Here is an 18,127-nt window from a genome sequence, read left to right as displayed (position 1 = left end):
ATGAGGGCATTGAGTCCATCATCAGTAAATTTGCAGACTACACCAAGCTGGGGGCAGGAGTTGATCTGTTAGAGGACTGGACAGATGGACAGAGTCCAGTGGCATGAGATTTAACACATCCAAGTGCCGGGTGCTGCACATTGGCCACAGCAACCCCATGCAGTGCTACAGGCTGGGGTCAGAGTGGCTGGAGAGCAGCCAGGCAGAAAGGGACCTGGGGGTACTGGTTGATAGTAGGCTGAACATGAGCCAGCAGTGTGCCCAGGTGGCCAAGAAGGCCAGTGGCATCCTGGCCTATATCAGGAACAGTGTGGCCAGAAAGAGCAGGGAAGTCATTCTGCCTCTGTACTCAACACTGGTTAGGCCACACCTTGAGTCCTGTGTCCAGTTCTGGGCCCCTCAGTTTAGGAAGGATGTTGAGTTGCTGGAATGTGTCCAGAGAAGGGCAACAAGGCTGGGGAGAGGCCTTGAGCACAAGCCCTATGAGGAGAGGCTGAGGGAGCTGGGGTTGCTTAGCCTGGAGAAGAGGAGACTCAGGGGTGACCTTATTGCTGTCTACGACTGCCTGAAGGGAGGTTGTAGCCAGGTGGAAGTTGGTCTCTTCTCCCAGGCTACCAGCACCAGAACAAGAGGACACAGTCTCAAGCTGCACCAGGGGAGGTTTAGGATGGATGTTAGGAAGAGGTTCTTCATAGAAAGAGTGATTGCCCATTGGAATGGGCTGCCCAGGGAGGTGGTGGAGTCACCATCACTGGAGGTGTTTAGGAAGAGACTGGATGTGGCGCTTGGTGTCATGGTTTAGTTGATTAGATAGTGTTGGATGATAGGTTGGACTCAATGATCTCTGAGGTCTTTTCCAGCCTGGTTAATTCTATTCTGTTCTATTCTATACTCAGTAAAACCAATGCAGATTACAATTAATTTGGTTTCTTGATTCCTTGTGTATGTATTGAGGGGATAGCTGATACAGCACTTCATATTTTCAGTGTCAAGAATTCTGTGATTCTTCTGGATACAAAGGATTTTACTCTTTATTCTTTGTCATTATGGACTTTTGGACAATTAACAGATCGAAAAATAGCAATAAGGCAGTTTTCAGTTTTGTTTAACCTTGCTCTGATTGCAAGGTCAGTAGTACCTTTAAAAATGATAGCTCATTGTCATGTCAAGGCTGTTCATATATCTGTCTTAGTTCCAGACTTAACAGCCTGCTGTAGGGTTCAGTTAAACTGTGCTGAGACTGAACAGTTTGTCTTTAAAACTAGTTGGAGGGTATCACTGAGTTAAGGGTGTGGGAGACCTTATTGTAGTCTTTCAGTATTTGAAAACTATAAGAACGTGGAGGACAGTATTTTCAGCCAGGCCTGTTGCAACAGTACAAGGGGTTTTAAACTAAAAAGGTGTTGAGTTAGACTAGAAGACATTTTTACAATGAGGGTGCTGAAACACTGGAACAGGTTGCCCAGAGAGGTGGCAGAAGCCCCTTGCCTGGAAACATTGGAGGTCAGGTTGGACAGGGCACTGAGCAACTTGATCTAGTGAAAGATGTCCCTGTTTACTGCAGGGGGTTGAACTAGATGATTTTTGAATGTCCCTTCCAATCCCAAACCATTCTCTGGGTCTGTGATCCATAGCCACTGTCCAAGAAGTACACAGTGAAGCACCGGTCTTACCGTATCGTGACATTACCACAGTGTTTCAGGCATGAATCTTTTATGTCTCTTAAGTCAGTATAGTGGTGTTTGTAGAATTGCCATGGTAGTTCTTTACTCTAGTAACGTACTAGATTACCTGGTAACATTCATGATGCAATAAAGAGTGTAAGAAAAATATGCAGAGGGGATTATATTATGTATGATTTAATAACTGATATAATTTCTCATGAATTTGTATAGTGAAAAGCAAATACTTCTGGAAACATGTGAGAAGTTAGTAATTAAGAATTACATTAGTCCCATGCAATTTCATAGTTTCTTTGAAAAATGACATGCCCAGCTGTGTGTGTTGTGTGTGCAACATGACATCACTTTGAGCTTGTCTTTGGAAGTTCCATTGGGTTGCAGCTCAAGTCATTTCAGACAGAAAAAGTCAGTGTAGGTTTGGGAAAACGTCTGATTCTGTCCTAGAATCATTGATAGTGGTCTAGAAACTTACTGCTTGCTTTGAGACCTGGTTTTACTACCTCAATGAACTACATATTTGATCTTGGCTAGACCTGATGTTGTGGGGGTTTTTATTTTCAAAATCAGGCTGTACTGGAAAGTACTCTTACTCATGTATGTTATAAATTAATGAAATAATATCCTGTCAGAAAAGCACCTAACTGCTTTTATTAATTAATACTTGTGTTTATGGTTTGTTTAATACCATTCTTTGGGTTGATTAGCACCATTCATTCATATTTATTTTTTATGTTTACTCTGCAAAATGAAACAAAGAAATGTTCTTTTTGAAATGTTTCCAATCAGTGAATGTTCAGTCTGAGTAAGTATAACACCTTGAAATGCCTGAAGGAATATTTTCTCTCTACTAACAATGCAAGTTCTGTATCTGTCTTCCCATTTGTCTTACAGTATAAGATGAATGCAACTGCATTGGTAGCTGGTATTGAAACAAGGTTGTACGAAAGCAAAGGATAACCTGGACAGAGATCTATCTATAAAGTGGAATATTATGCTGGGAAACACATATCAGAGTTTAGTTTCTTAGTGTCTGTGATATTGACTAACATACAATAAAAGATACATGTTCTTTTATTATTGTGCTCGTCATCTGAATTCCAGATGAGTGAATGTACTTCTGGAAGGGAGGAAGTACAGTTAAATTAATTTGATTGGCCATTATGTCTTACAAAAACATGAATGCTCAGTACTACTCAGAAAATATATTAGATTTAGGTCCTGTGATCAAATCTTAGGTTTGTTTTAGGTAGTTATTATTAAACTATTCCCTTTAACGCACACAACACATTTCCAATTTGTCATGAGATTTAAGATTGCTTTGCAGAATCATCAACTTGTCATTTTACAAGATGGATACTGATTGTATCTGGAACTGATGTGTTTACTCTTTCAGGAAGAAAAAAGTATAAGATGGGCATCAAGATGGGATTACATTTTGGAATCCATGCCACACACGCACATTCAATGGTTTAGGTGAGAACAAAGTTTGTCTTCACAAATGTACTGTACTGTGTTTGTGCTGTGCAGTTTTGGTAGCAGAAGGACAGGCTACAGGGGTGGTACATATGAGAAACTGCTAGAAGCTTTCCCAGCTCCAAGTTGGACCTGCTGTGCAAATAGGTGAGAAGAGGTAGCACTCGTGATAACATTTAACAAGGGGGTGGGGGAGAAAACTGCTGAGGAACAGCAGCCAGAAGAGAAGAGTGAGAAACAGCCCTGCAGACACCATGGATAGTGAAGAAGGAGGGGAAGGAGGTGCTGCAGGCACCAGAGCAGATATTCCTGTTCAGCCTGTGGTGAAACCTATGATAAGTCAGGCTATTTCACAGCAACCCATGGAGGTTAACAGTGGAACAGATCTCCACCTGCAGCTCATAAAGAATCACATACCAGAGTAGATGGCTGTATGCAAAGAAGGCTATGACCCCATGGGAGGCCTGTGCTGGAGAAGCCTTTTCCTGAAGGTCTGCGCCTCACGGAAGGAACCAACACTGAAGATGTTGGTGAAGAGCTGCAGTCTGTTGGAAGACTCAAATTGGAGAAGTTTTTGGAGGATTGCCTCTCGTGGAAGGGACCCCATGCTGGAGCAGGGGAAAAGGGTGAGGAGTCCTGCCCTTGAGGATGAAGGAACAGCAGAGATGTGTGATGAAGTGACCAAAACCCCGCTTCCCTATCCCCATCCATCTGCTGCTGGGAGTGGGGATTTAGAGAAAATCAGGAGTGAAATTTGGCCTGGGAAGAAGGAAGGAGTCCAAGGAAAGATGTTTTTAGGATTTGGGTATTATTTCTCATTAGCCTACTCTGATTTCATTGATAACAAATTGATATTGATTTCTTTTTTTTTTTTTCCCCCCCCATCCCTAAGTTGTGTCTGTTTTGCCCATGACCATAATTGGTATGTCATCCCTCCCTATCTTTGTCATGACCCACTAACCTTTTGTGATATTTTCTCCTCCATATTCTCTGGATGCTTAGTTAACTGGTTCTTATTTGCAGGCTAGGCCTAAACCATGATGTGTTTGCATTGAAATTATAACACTTATTTTCTTTTTAATTCAGTATTATGAATTCCTTGGTGATTGTCCTCTTTCTGTCTGGAATGGTAGCTATGATTATGCTGAGGACACTGCATAAAGACATTGCAAGATATAATCAGATGGATTCCACTGTAAGTCTAAAACCTACCTCCTAACATTTATTTGGAATGTAATTGTTTTCAGAGAAATGTGTTTATGTAATAAGCTATATAAATAGCTATCCACTGTAGTAAAATAGGTGTATTTCCTTTACAGGAAGATGCTCAAGAAGAATTTGGCTGGAAGCTGGTTCATGGTGATATTTTCAGGCCCCCAAGAAAAGGAATGCTGTTGTCCGTTTTTCTAGGCTCTGGCACGCAGATCTTAATAATGACTTTTGTTACCCTGTGTAAGTAATAAAATGGGTAGGAATTAGTTGAGTACAGGCAATTTTGGGCTGCTAATTGCATGGTACTAGCAAAACCAGCAGCCTATTTTTTATCTAGGAATTTCTTAAAACTCTCCAAGTTAGAAACAATTGTATTGACATAGTATATGCAACCCAGTATGCACAGATTTTAAGGTCACTGATGTACTGGCTTTTAAGTCAAATGCATAGTTAACTTTCTCAAATTGTGTGTCTCTACTTTGTAGTTTTTGCTTGCCTGGGATTTTTGTCACCTGCTAACCGAGGAGCTCTAATGACTTGTGCCGTAGTTTTGTGGGTACTGCTTGGAACTCCAGCTGGTTATGTTGCTGCCAGATTCTACAAATGTGAGTAGAAGTTATTTAAAATGACAAGGCTTAAGTTCATTAAATTAAATTATCGTCGCAGAACTGATTTTAATTTTGCAGTACTGTTGTAGTTTCCCTCAGGGCAAGATGGAGAAATGTACTTACCTTAACAATAGAAAATACATATGGAATACTGACACGGCTACATTGGTTTTGATCGTGCCTAAAGACCCTAAATTGCTCCTGCAATTTATGGAATTGGGAAGCACATTCTATTTTTCTAGTACTGAGCTCACTGCATCAAACAGTTTTGTATTTCTGTTTCCTACAGCCGAGAGTGGTGGTACCAGTGTGCATTTAGTTTTAGCCATCTATGTTACTTGGTAATGTTTGTTTTTCAAATTTCCCACATCCCACCCCCCACCTTCCCACCAATCATGAATTTCTCTTTTTTCACTAGATCCTAGGTCTTTGAGAGAGCGATTCTTATGAGAGTGTGGCAGGGGCCCAGGGGAAAGGACTGCTAGGCGTTCTGTAGTAGTGCAAATCAGCCCCGTGTTGTTGGAGCACCTAAAAGTAGTTAGTTGCTACTGTTTTCCTTTATTTGCCCCAGCTAGCTGTTGTTTCAAGGCCTGCCTATCGACTTGAGATGGTTTGGCCTTCTAATCTCAGATGTATTTTACAGTGCAGGCCACTATTCTGCATACAGCTTTTAGTTACTTTACTCAAGGTAGAAGACTTTATAACTGAGCAAGCTGGGTATTTTGGACTATTTTAGTTTTGAGCATACAGGGCTAGAGAAGTTAATTTCTGAACTTCAGCCTGGCAGTAGTAGGCGTTGGAGTTCTTTCTCTGAACTAGTTTGTGATTTTCACAGGGAGAGAATTGTTAGGGGAAGGGTATTTGTATTTTCTAAGGAGTTTTTCCACAACAGTAGTAACATGATAGTGAACTAGTCCTTTTCCGAATTTTTAGGGCCAATTAGACTTAAATGGAAGACTTCAGGACAAAGAACACAACTGAGGACAGAACTATTCTTTATATATACCATGCCATTTCTTACGTGTTTTGAAGGATATTCTGAAGTGTATAGATGATAAATTCAGTCCTGTATCTTTGATGGAGACGTATCTAATAATTACAGTTCATATTGTGCTTATTGGGAATCATTTAGTTTATACTTAAATGTAGTATTAATCTACTATCAGTTTAACTCGCTGTCAGTGACTGATCCAGATACTTTTGTTATGACACGAGGTGGTTTGTATCCTGTATAGAGCATCTAAACACGAATATTTCTCCTTATAGTATACAAATGTGAGACAAAAAAGGAAAAAAAGGCAGCTGAAATGTATATCCACTATTAAAAGGGTTTTTTCAACACTGCATTTGAAAAGTGAATCTTGAGTTGAAATTAAATGGTTAATCTTAATAACCAATACTGTGTTCTTCCAAGGTTTTATGAAGAAATAGAAACTTAATTAAAATCACTCTAACCATAATCACTTCTGACTCGAAGTAAAGAGGCATGTCATTATGGCAGTGCTCAGATGAAATTGTCGGCTTCACTGAATTCCAGCAGGATATTTTCATTTGAAAGTATGCTGACTAGAATTTTTATCAGCATAGTGCAAGTTCATATTTTATTTAATAAAGCTATTTTTGGTCTTCTGGTATCACCACTGCCTAATGCAGTTAAGAGAACATCCCCACTTCCTGTAAGGGTGTTAGTCCTGACTTCCTTGTCTGATTTGTAGACAAGAATTATTTTCCAAGGGAACTGATAAGCTTACTTTTTACATTTATGGGTTTTTTTCCCTACTGAAACCTGCAGTCAAACACTAGAAAGCTTAAACTACTTAATCACTCCAGGTTTAAACTGTTTTTTTAAGACTTAAGTAGTGCAAATCTGCTCCCTTCTTTTAGCAGATAAGGTGGCCAGAGACCCAGTTTACTTAACTGGACATTTCATGACCTTGGTCTGAGGCTCTTCTCTGCTTTGAAGCTCTGTGATTAAGCAGTATGATGAGGGAATTCAGTCTTATTACTGAAGGTTTACTGTTTTAAACTTGGGCATGATAGCACGTTATTTTGAGTATTTGCAAGCTAAATATAACAAGTAAATGGACTGGAAAATTAATAGTTGTGAGCTTAATGCATGATTTGATGACTGTCAAATGTTTTAATACAGCATTTGGAGGTGAGAAATGGAAAACAAATGTCCTGCTGACATCGTTCCTTTGTCCTGGGTAAGTTGAGAATATCACTCTGATTAAAAGAATTAAATTGCTTCTCTGACATGCATAGCTAATTTTTAAGTTTCAGCTATATAAGTATATCTTACTACATTGTCCCTTTATTCCAGAAGCTAGAAGATAAATCTAGGAATCTAGGAATATCACAATACTTCTGACAAAGATAAACATACTAATGGTGTATCATCTTTAGATTTATTTCTTTTTTTCAGTAAGCATTTGTTTAATCTTACCACATGAAAAGATTGATTAAGAAAGAGCATTATGATACTAGTAAGTTTGACAGGCACACTTTTCAATTGCTTTCTTTTACTCTCTAGGCTGTTTCTCTGACCACACTGTAGTTGGTCTTACATAGTGTCATGTACAGTATAACCGCTGTGATAAATGTTTCTACTTCATCACAGCAAGCAGTCTTACCCTGAAGTATAGTTAAGACAAGCATATATTTGAAATTGCTTAGTTGAAATGTCAGCTCCTGCAGGAGTTCAATCCCACTAGATTAACAAAGAAGTGCTTGTTTGACCTCTTCATTTTGATATTTTTCTGTGTGTCATTTGACTTTAACAGATTTACACTAAAATCTTAATGCGGTGCTATTGCTTTGCTAGCATTTTTTAATGTCTCTTAAAGGTATTTCTGTGTTTTATGTATTTTTCAGAATTGTATTTGCAGATTTTTTTATCATGAACCTCATTCTCTGGGGAGAAGGCTCTTCAGCAGCTATTCCGTTTGGTACTTTGGTTGCTATTCTGGCACTCTGGTTTTGCATATCTGTACCGCTGACGTTTATTGGTGCCTATTTTGGTTTTAAGAAACATGTAAGTGCTTTTGAAAATTGTTTTGTAACTGTGTATACACATAGAGGTTTTTCACTGTGTAGATTGACTAAGGTAGAACCTAAGCTAGCTGCATTGTCAGCTCCGTTTCTGTGTTCTGCATCAGGTATCTGATCTTGGGATTCTGAGACTTCAACATTTAGTTGGTTGTTGGTGCTGATATTTCTCTGCACTGATTAGGGTTTTCATTGTATTTAATTGCTCCAGATAAAAACAGAAATTTGGACATTTTTATTTTAATTCACATCTCTTTCATTATAACAAAACCAAAAACCAACCAAAAAACCCCACACACAAACAGTTGACCCAGCTGAGCATAAGGACAAGCAACTTTGCATTTCTCGTTTTCTCCCCTTTTTTTTGTTAATGTCCACCCTCTACACTGAGGATATTTTCTGATCAAATTGTTAGAGTTCTCATGAAGTCTAATTGTGTAAGTGTTCTGATAACCATCCCTGCTTGATGAACATTAATTGGGATTTACTCCTGAGATGATCAGTTTTACTTATTTATAGGAGGGCTCTTTGTGACACTGATGGCCAATCCTTAAATAATTAAATCAGTTCTTCTCTTTTTGCTTAAAAAGTGGTTTGCAGTGCCCCACAAATGTAAAGATCTATAAATTGTTACATTTTGTGGTGGTTGGTTTTTTTTTCTATATAGGAAGCTAGAGTTCCAGCTCTATGGAGCTCTCATGGAACACCTTCAGAGAATATTTAAATATTTTAGAAGGCACTCTTTATGTTGATTTTTAATTATTCCATTTTCCTTAATCAGAATTCAGTGGGTTTTTTTCTGGTAACTGTGTTGAAATTCCAGTAACTCCCCCCTGAATTATACAGGGAGAATTCTTTTAAGAAAGGAGGATTTGACAAACTCTAAGGTAGTGTGACAGGTGTCACACATACATTTGAAGCAGAAAGCATGTACATAGCAAGTATCTATTGATGCTTTTGATATAATGCTTATGAAAAGGGAAAGGTGGCAAAGTGCATTTATCTGCCTTAAATTTTTTCTCTACCTATGCATGCATCTTAAATAAGGATTCAGTTGCTAGAGTAAATCCTCTCAGTTTGTAAATTTAATCTAATGTGATTCTTGGAGTAAATCCTGAAAAGTAACATACAGGGAATTTTAGAAGGGGAAAGCAAGAATGTGTACCACCACTACCCCCCATCTTAAAAAAAAACCCCAACACAAAAATCAGCTCTGTAACAGATCATAGACAGATGATCTTAAAAAGGGAAATCCAAAATAACAGTTGCTGTCTTTTCAGTAAGAGTTGTCTTTTAGCTTGTTTGCCTACCAAATATTGGTACCTAGGCTGGTAGCAAAAACACATGTCGTGGTAGCTGGATATGTGTGTGCTCATAACAAATGGTAGATTTTTGCCACCGCTTATTTCAGAAAGAAAGCAAAAGTGGAATGATGTAGTTTGACATTTTGTTTAGCAGTTCCTTTTTTTTTTTGTCTAAAGGCTATTGAACATCCTGTTCGCACAAATCAAATCCCTCGTCAGATTCCTGAGCAATCGTTCTATACTAAGCCATTACCTGGCATTATCATGGGAGGGATTCTACCTTTTGGATGTATCTTTATACAGCTGTTCTTTATTCTCAATAGTATTTGGTAAGTTAAACATTTTCTCTGTCATAAAAGGTGGTCATTTCTTTGGGAAAGTTTTTGTTCAAAGTGTTTTGGCTGTTTTTTGTTGATGCAGGGTTACCAGAATACAGATTCAACAGAAATCTAAATGTTAACATTTCTTGAATCTTTTGTGATTTAGAGGATACTTGGTGCCTGTTTTGCTTGTTCAGGCGTGTAGGGAGGTGGCTGTGATATGCTTAGCGATTTACAGCTGACCTGTGATACTCAGCTAGTTTTCTCATGCTACTCCTGACCTCATATGGTAGTGGCTGTGAAGCTGGCATAAAACATATAACTTGAAAGTAGTAAGTAAATAAAATTGACTTGAGAGTTATTTTTTTGTAGTTCTTGTTGGACTAGCAAAATAATACTACTCTTGGGGGGGGAAAAAAAGCATCAAGAACAAATGTTGTGAGATTTTTATAAAGGAAGGCACCAGAATTGTGGTTGTGGAGTCTCCTCTGGAGACTTTCAGGACCTGCTGAACGCGTTCCTGTGCAAACTACCCTGGGTGATCCAGTTTTTGGCAGGGGGGTTGGACTTGATCTCTGGAGGTACCTTCCAACCTCTAACATTCTGTGATTCTGTGAAAAGTAAAGAGTCAAAGACTAGCCCAGTGTAAGTGAATTCCAATGTGCACTCATAGCACACTGACAAACTAACCTACTGTGAAAGATTTGTCTTCCTGTGACACAATTTAGTTATTGGATCTCGTTAAACTGTTTCTGAACCTTGACTAGGTGCAGAAATGTCTACCCAGTGTAGACAGCGACAACATTTGACATTTCTTGTTATTTTGCAGTTCTGCCTCTCTGATTGAAATGTGAGATGAAATACAAGTTCTGCTGAAGTCAGTGGAAGAGGTCACACTGACTTCACTGTAACCATAATTTCACTTGTTATGTCCAGTCAGTTCTTTCCCTAAAATCCCAGCCCAGGACTGAGCTTTGGGCTTGCTCTCGCTGTTTTCAGACTGAGCTGCCGAGGCTGCTGTACTTCAGCTAAAAAACAAATTAGCCTGTCGTATGGTCACACAATTGGCAACGCCTCAGAAAGGAAGGGAAATACTTAAGGTTTAGGTGATAGTACTGCATATGAAGAAATAATATTAGTAGCACTGTGTCCATTTTAATACGGGGATTTTTTTTAAACTCCCTTTTATAGGTCTCACCAGATGTATTACATGTTTGGCTTCCTGTTTCTGGTATTCATTATTTTGGTTATTACATGTTCTGAGGCCACAATACTGCTCTGCTACTTCCATCTATGTGCAGAGGTAAGAAATATTCTTTAGTATTTATGTTTGGCGATGTTTTAAGGATGCTTCCAAGAAATTCTAAGGCTTTTGTAATTGAAAAGAAGTATTCCAGAGTTCAATGAAAGCACCATCGCTCAATATCCTTAAACCATGTCTTTAAAAACGTGAAGCAGAAGTGAAACAGACCTCTTTTAGCAAAACTTGTAACAAATACTGGACCGCTGCTCTGACTACCCCTAAGTGGCAAGTGGAGTCCCTCAGGGATCAGTCCTGGGACCAGTCTTGTTCAACATCTTTGTCGATGCCATGGACAGTGGCACTGTGTGCACCCTCAGCAAGTTTGCTGATGACACCAAGCTGTGTGGTGCAGCAGACACGGTGGAGGGAAGGGATGCCATCCAGAGGGACCTTGACAGGTTGGAGAGGTGGGCACGAGCCAACCTCATGAGGTTCAACAAGACCAAGTGCAGGGTCCTGCATCTGGGTCGAGGCAATCCCAGGCACAAATACAGGCTGGGCAGTGACTGGCTGGAAAATAGCCCTGAGGAGAGAGACTTGGGGGTGCTGGTGGACGGGATGCTCAACAGGAGCTCTCAGTGTGCACTTGCCGCCCGGAAAGCCAATCGGATCCTGGGCTGCATCAAGAGAAGTGTGGCCAGCAGGTCAAGGGAGGTGATTCTCCCTCTCTACTCAGCTCTGGTGAGACCCTACCTGGAGTACTGTGTCCAGTTCTGGAGCCCCTATTACAAGAGGGATAGGGATGTGCTGGAACGTGTCCAGAGAAGGCCCACAAGGATGATCAGAGGGCTGGAGCACCTCTCCTATGAGGACAGACTGAAGGAGCTGGGGCTGTTCAGTCTGGAGAAGAGAAGGCTCCAAGATGACCTAATTGTGGCCTTCCAGTATCTGAAGGGGGCCTACAAGAAGGCTGGGGAGGGACTTCTCAGGATATCAGATAGTGATAGGACTAGGGGGAATGGAATGAAGCTGGAGGTGGGGAGATTCAGGCTGGACCTGAGGAGGAAGTTCTTCCCCATGAGAGTGGTGAAGCCCTGGAATGGGTTGTCCAGGGAGGTGGTTGAGGCCCCATCCCTGGAGGTGTTTAAGACCAGGCTGGATGAGGCTCTGGCCAGCCTGATCTAGTGTGGGGTGTCCCTGCCTATGGCAGGGGGGTTGGAACTAGATGATCCTTATGGTCCCTTCCAACCCTGACTGATACTATGATACTAAGTCTTTTAAAGTTTAAGAACTGCATGTGTCCTGAAAATGCTAAACTAATCCATTAACTGTATTTAATCGAAGTGCACTTTGGATGTGCCCAGCCTTGGGGGGAAAAAAAATCTTTGTGGCTCACAACAGTAGATCTGCCTTATTTGGATTTTTAGAATTTTGCTGTTTGATACTGATCTTTAATTGATCAGTTTCCTACATCTAATTGTGAATGATGTGGTTAAAGAAGTATTGGTTTTGGGGGAGGTTGGGGTTTTTTTTAATGCACAGTAAAAAGAACTATAGAAAAACTCACTTTTGAGATAAAGTGATGATCAAAAAAAGTAGCTCTTCATCTAGTGATAGGGTCAGTGTGTTAGAGGTGGGTTGACTGTTACTTATCGTTTATTTTTTTTCTCCCTTACCCCTTCTAGGACTATCACTGGCAGTGGCGTTCATTCCTCACAAGTGGTTTCACTGCAGTATACTTCCTAATATATGCAATACATTATTTTTTTTCTAAACTGCAAATCACTGGAACAGCTAGCACCATTTTATATTTTGGTTATACCATGATTATGGTTTTGATCTTCTTCCTTTTCACAGGTGAGTATATCGAACCTTCATTTTACACTTTGAGTCTGCTGTTAGCTTTGCACAGTAGAATCCTTTGCAAAACTTACCTTGAGATGGGATTTATGTCTTCAATATTTTTCCAGGTAGTTGTGCAGCATTTTGTAACTCTGTGATCTGCTAATTTGGGGTGCAATCTATAACTAGATCTTCAAATGTAACACCTTAAACCTAATAAATACCTCTCCAGATTTCAATTCTCTCCTAGCCACGTGACAAACTCAAAATTTTTTGATTAGTTGTCTTTAGAGAAGCGTGCTTCAAATCACATGCAACATTAAGGGATAAATATGCAGCTTGCTTTTGTCAGTTGCTTCTGTAATGTTTTTTACCTTCTTTTGCAGTCGTGTTGAAGTGGCACAAAAGGCAGAAAGAATTTCTTAAGCATTTTTTGATTCAGTCTGGTTAAAACCTTGTCATCTTTGAGGTCTTTTCCAACCTTATTGATTCTATGATCTTTACTAAGAGCTTTTTGAAAAACCCCTATCTTAGGTGGTGCATTTCAATTTCCTCTTCAGTAAATGAGATGAGGTCACAAAATCTTTGGTACTCTGAAGGAATCTTCAGTCACACATCCCTTGTTTAGAGTGGAAAACTAGTGGTGAAAGCGCAAGAAGTCTCCATTCAAACTCTCATGCAAGAAGACTGCAACTACTAACCTCTCAAAAAGCTTGTAAACACTGAATTCTGTTCCAGCAGACTGTAATCTGTCTGTGTGGGATTTGCCCTACAGAGCAATATTTTTTTTGAAACTATTTTGTCATGATCAATGCTTTAAATAATTCCAGACTTCATATTTACAGTTAAGCTTAATAATTCATAAGACTTCGATACGTATTTTTGTGCACAGCTATGCAGGCTAAATTTTGAGACCTAGAAAACAAATGGCTTGTCACTGGAGCTTTTAATGCACATTTCACTAGAAGCAGAATTTTCATTTCCACTTAACATAGGAGAATTAAAAAATGTAGCGTGAAAAGAACCAGCATTTGAGGATGGAGTGCATTTTAAGTGTAAACAGAAAATTTCCAAGACATGACCACTTCATCTTAGGAAATATTAAAGCTGCTTGTGCACCACAACTGAATGCAAATGATGATGAGCAGGAGCAAGAGCCTGCAAGGAGTTTCTTAGGTCATTGCCTGTTAAAAGGAAGGAATGGACTTAAGTATATTATATAATCTCTTTGAAAAGTGATCAAGCTGTGTTCCAAAAGTGGTTAGTTTTATCTTCCTTCCTTCTTTTTAAGTCTAACGTGTTTTGGCATTGCTTGCGGATATTTTGTAATTTACACATCATCTCTACTTTTGTTTATGCTTTGTGTATTGGTTAGCAAATCATTCTGAATGCGTAAATCCGAGATTCTGCCTCCCCTTCTCACTGTGTCTTACTTCTCACCCTGTCTTTCTCTTCACCTTCATTTCTTATTTGGGTTTGCTAGTAGTCTCATTGAACTAAAGAATTTAAGAGTGCATGGTTGTTCAACTAGAAGTGAATGTGTACTGCTGTACCTAGATCAATTTTAAATGCAGTGCAAACTCACAGAGCAGCATGAAAATATAGCCTTTCTGTGAGTGTAAGGGCAGCTAATTTATTTTCACTAGCTTTCCCAACAGATATTCAGCATGTCTCCCTTCAATAGTAAATGGTTTTGACCAAAACCAGAATTATGTTTGCCATGTTTTCTTTGTTCAGTCTATTACTTCGCTTGCACGCAGTAATTCTGGCATGTGTACATCCAAGATAAAGGGGATTTATACTAAATTTTCTGTGCTGAGACTTAGCTTAGCTAAGGTGCTCATACAATTTCCATCTTTTGCCCTTGTTCTTTGAAGTCAGTCATGTCGCATGACATTGTCTAGAGATACTGAGATGTGTCCAGTGCATCCTCCCTTTTCATTTGCTCACTCAGGTGTTCACTTTCCATTGACCAGTTTGCTGTGCAGTAGTGGCTGCCAGCAACTTTGGAGACTTCTGAGGGTGGGTTCAGAAGCACACAAAGAAGAAATGTTTTACTCTCAGAGCTCTTCAGATGCTTTCTGTTGTAGTCAATTTGTATATAATTGGGACAGTGGAAATGTGAGTTATGCTGTGCAACGTGAACCAAACTTTCACATTTGTATGCTTTTGGTTCATAGTTTCTAAACTGAGGATAAGAGAATACATGTGAAGTTAACTGAATGGTTAGAGGGTTGAAACATCATATGCTTAGTGGGTTTGTGGTGGTGGTGGTGGTGTTGTTTTTAATCTAGTTCCCACAAGATTAAGTGCAAATAATGCTTTAATTTGAGGGAATAGTCCCTTTCCTGCTCTGGCAGGGGATTTGGACTAGATGATCTCTCCAGGTCCCTTCCAACCCCTTACATTCTGTGATTCTGAGTGATTCTTAACATTTAGCAAAAATTTTGTCCATTTAGGTTGATATGCATGAAAAGGTAGCTGTTCTCAGAGATTTACTGAAGTGCTTTGAGATAAGGTTTTACAGAAAACATGAGAGGCAGGGTGAAGGGACAGGCAGTTCTCTAGTTTCTTAGATGAAAAGGCTTATTAGCAATTTAGCAAATCTATTCCTGAAGGCAACTGACTTCCTGTGTCAGGATAATAAAGAAGCTAAAAAGAGAAAATCATAATTGTTACATCAAAACTATTCTACTGCTGCTTACTCATCTGTTAAAAATGGTCCATATCATGAAGGGTTTTGACGGTGCCCTGCTGCTATGTCAGCGTAACACATGCTTCAGGCACTTGCATCCATACTGCATTCCGGGTCATTGATCAGGCTCAGCAGGCAAAATACCGGGAGCTACATGACAAATCTTTGATTCACAGCTGGGACCGTAACTGCGTATCATAGTAAATGAGTCAGTTAAACATCAGTAGTTTAGCAAGCGTGAAGGGGAAAAAAACCCAAACGTTACTGTGGTATCATTCATGGTTCCTTCTAAGCTTGAATAGTGAATGAGTTGGCACACAACTTTCAGATCTCTCTCTTATCAGATCTAGAAAAAACGGCTGGGTTGTTTGTTTTTTTTAAAGCGCTTACTTCACTCTTGCATAAGTTAAGGCTATTATTTTATAAGAGGTACTGAGGCAAAAACCAGATAATCTTCAGGGCTTTATTCCTGTCCTAATTTGTGTGGGAAATGAAGGTTCCTATAACAGTTGTTCTGAGGTGCTGTTGAGTCCATTGTCACTCTGATTGAGTCTGCATTTTGAAGTAATACAGTTAGACTAACAAAGTGCAACTGCATTGACTATTTTAGGTTCAAGAGATTATTTTTGTTGAAAACTTCTCTTAGAGTTTCACAGGGGGAAGGGGTGGAGCTGTTTTTCCTCATCTAAAAGGCCTGTAAGTTATCAAAGAAACAGTCTTTGTCCTAAATTTCAGTTCAAGTTTGCTTACACCTTTCAGCTGCATTAAATATTTTAGAGGTGTTCGTTGTTGAGGTATTTAACACATTTTCAGTAGGAAGTACAAGTTGCATAGTAACTACACTGTGGTTTGGAATTTGTATTCACTTGATGTACACAGAAATAAAGAAAGTGCTCTAATTTTCTAGAACCATGAAGTACAACTAAGAAATGAGAACTGGTTATGATGTTGTCAATCTAACTTGGTTTATTAAACATAATAGCAACATTCTGACTAGCCGTGCAGATCATGTAAAGTGTGTGTGACTAGTCATTGGAGAAGGGTAAAACAGAGCAGTGTGAAGGAGTTGGACTGGGGAATAATGAAGCAACAAAGCATAAATGTGTAAGAGGAGGAAAAAACACAGCAACATCCTAAAATGAGTCTTCTGCATGATCGGCTCTGTATTTGTGAAAATAATGAAAAACTTTTATATATAGTTGATGCCTATAAATACCAGGTACTGCCTGCAACTTTACATTATCTGATTTGATGGATGTACTGAAGACTAAAGATAGCAGGTCGCATGCACATATGTCCTGGTTTATGAACTGTGCACGGGAGTGGATGTCTTACATGTCCCTTTTCCTAATATGTAACTTTCTTTCTTTATAGGGACAATCGGATTCTTTGCATGCTTCTGGTTTGTAACCAAAATATACAGCGTGGTGAAAGTTGACTGAAGAAACCAGTGTAAAGAATTAACACGGAAGAGATTTAATCTTCATTAACCTAAATTAAAGACCTGGTCTTGACCCTGAACTTGAGCTTTATCAGAAGTATTGGCTTCCTGTTCTTTGAGAGCGATCCAGAACACGCAGCTGCCCCAAATACTTGTTTCCACTAACACGTTTGTGTTGTGACTTAACAACCCGATTTCATGCGGATCTTACTGGAGATCAGAGTTAGGCTATTTATGCGTTTGTAAATACAACCGTACTCTAAGAGAAATGTTCAATTCTAATCGCAGAGTAGAAGTGGCTGTCTTACACTACTTAATGATACTTCTGATCAAAGTACAACTGTAAATAGGTTTTTCTAGATTGGTAGGTGGGATGAATTATTTTTCTTTGAGGGAAATGAGAACTTTTTATTATGCTAACTTTGAAGGATGACTCTTAAGAAGTGTTGCTTTTAGTTTGGGTGTGATTTTTATTTTTCACTGATGTTACGTCCATAAGTACTCTGATTTCTGTGACTTCATTAGGTTCGGTGTTCCTGGCCTTTTAAACTACGTGCCTCTGAGTCCTTGAATTTATAAATTCGTAATCTAATAAATATTGTAAAAATGTCTTCAGTGGCTTATTACCAGTTCATACAAATCTGTAAATATGATTATATTGAAGACAGATGCTTAAAGGCTGCATAGAGTATTTTATGGCTTTTTCTATGGTTTGATGTATGTTTACACACCCTCAGATCTGCAGGAAATGTTCTCTCTGCTACATGGCTGTAACATGGAAATGTGATTGTGGCACGTGAGAATGAGTTCTACACGCATTCAACAGAACCACTCTGCAGCATTAGTTCAGTCCTTTTAACCCAGTTATATTTTCAGAGTCTGCTACGGAATTGTTGGTATGTTGAGAAGATCTTGTAATGCAGGACTCAGCATTCTCTGTTGATCTTGCTTTCAAAAGATCCCAATGATGCATATTCTATATGGCAACCAGTGCTGATTGTACTTAATGCAGGTTGAAAAATAATAATAAAAAAATAATAATATTTTTTGCCTTACATTAAGAGACTAATGTTGATTTTTGGATGACTAGCATTAAAACTATATTTGGTTATTTTTTTTTTAATTGAGTATTTTGTTCATATTTTCTCAAGTAATTTTATACGCTTAACACAATGTGGCTTCTGTCACGTTTTCAGGAGCCTGATAAAATCTTACTTTAAATTAAACTCCTTGTACCCATTACCACTCACAAAGTTGGG

The 18,127-nt window shown here is 39.1% G+C and overlaps 1 protein-coding gene across 1 annotated transcript in view; it reads left to right on the top strand.

Moving 5' to 3' along the window:
• Positions 1–17,717, top strand: part of TM9SF2 (transmembrane 9 superfamily member 2) — a 33,432-nt gene extending 15,715 nt beyond the window's left edge. The window contains exons 8-17 of the mRNA XM_009910350.2: positions 3,076–3,155; positions 4,242–4,350; positions 4,475–4,607; positions 4,853–4,972; positions 7,125–7,182; positions 7,850–8,009; positions 9,505–9,656; positions 10,839–10,950; positions 12,576–12,747; positions 16,802–17,717. Coding sequence (XP_009908652.2) covers positions 3,076–3,155; positions 4,242–4,350; positions 4,475–4,607; positions 4,853–4,972; positions 7,125–7,182; positions 7,850–8,009; positions 9,505–9,656; positions 10,839–10,950; positions 12,576–12,747; positions 16,802–16,869 — 1,164 coding nt within the window. The 3' untranslated portion in view covers positions 16,870–17,717. The remainder of the gene's footprint in view (positions 1–3,075; positions 3,156–4,241; positions 4,351–4,474; positions 4,608–4,852; positions 4,973–7,124; positions 7,183–7,849; positions 8,010–9,504; positions 9,657–10,838; positions 10,951–12,575; positions 12,748–16,801) is intronic.
• The last annotated feature ends 410 nt before the right edge of the window (positions 17,718–18,127 follow it).

Source organism: Dryobates pubescens, chromosome 7, assembly GCF_014839835.1.
Source record: "Dryobates pubescens isolate bDryPub1 chromosome 7, bDryPub1.pri, whole genome shotgun sequence".
Taxonomy (NCBI): domain Eukaryota; kingdom Metazoa; phylum Chordata; class Aves; order Piciformes; family Picidae; genus Dryobates; species Dryobates pubescens.
The sequence above is the reverse complement of the archived record's forward strand: the minus strand, read 5'-3'. Positions and strand labels throughout refer to the sequence as shown.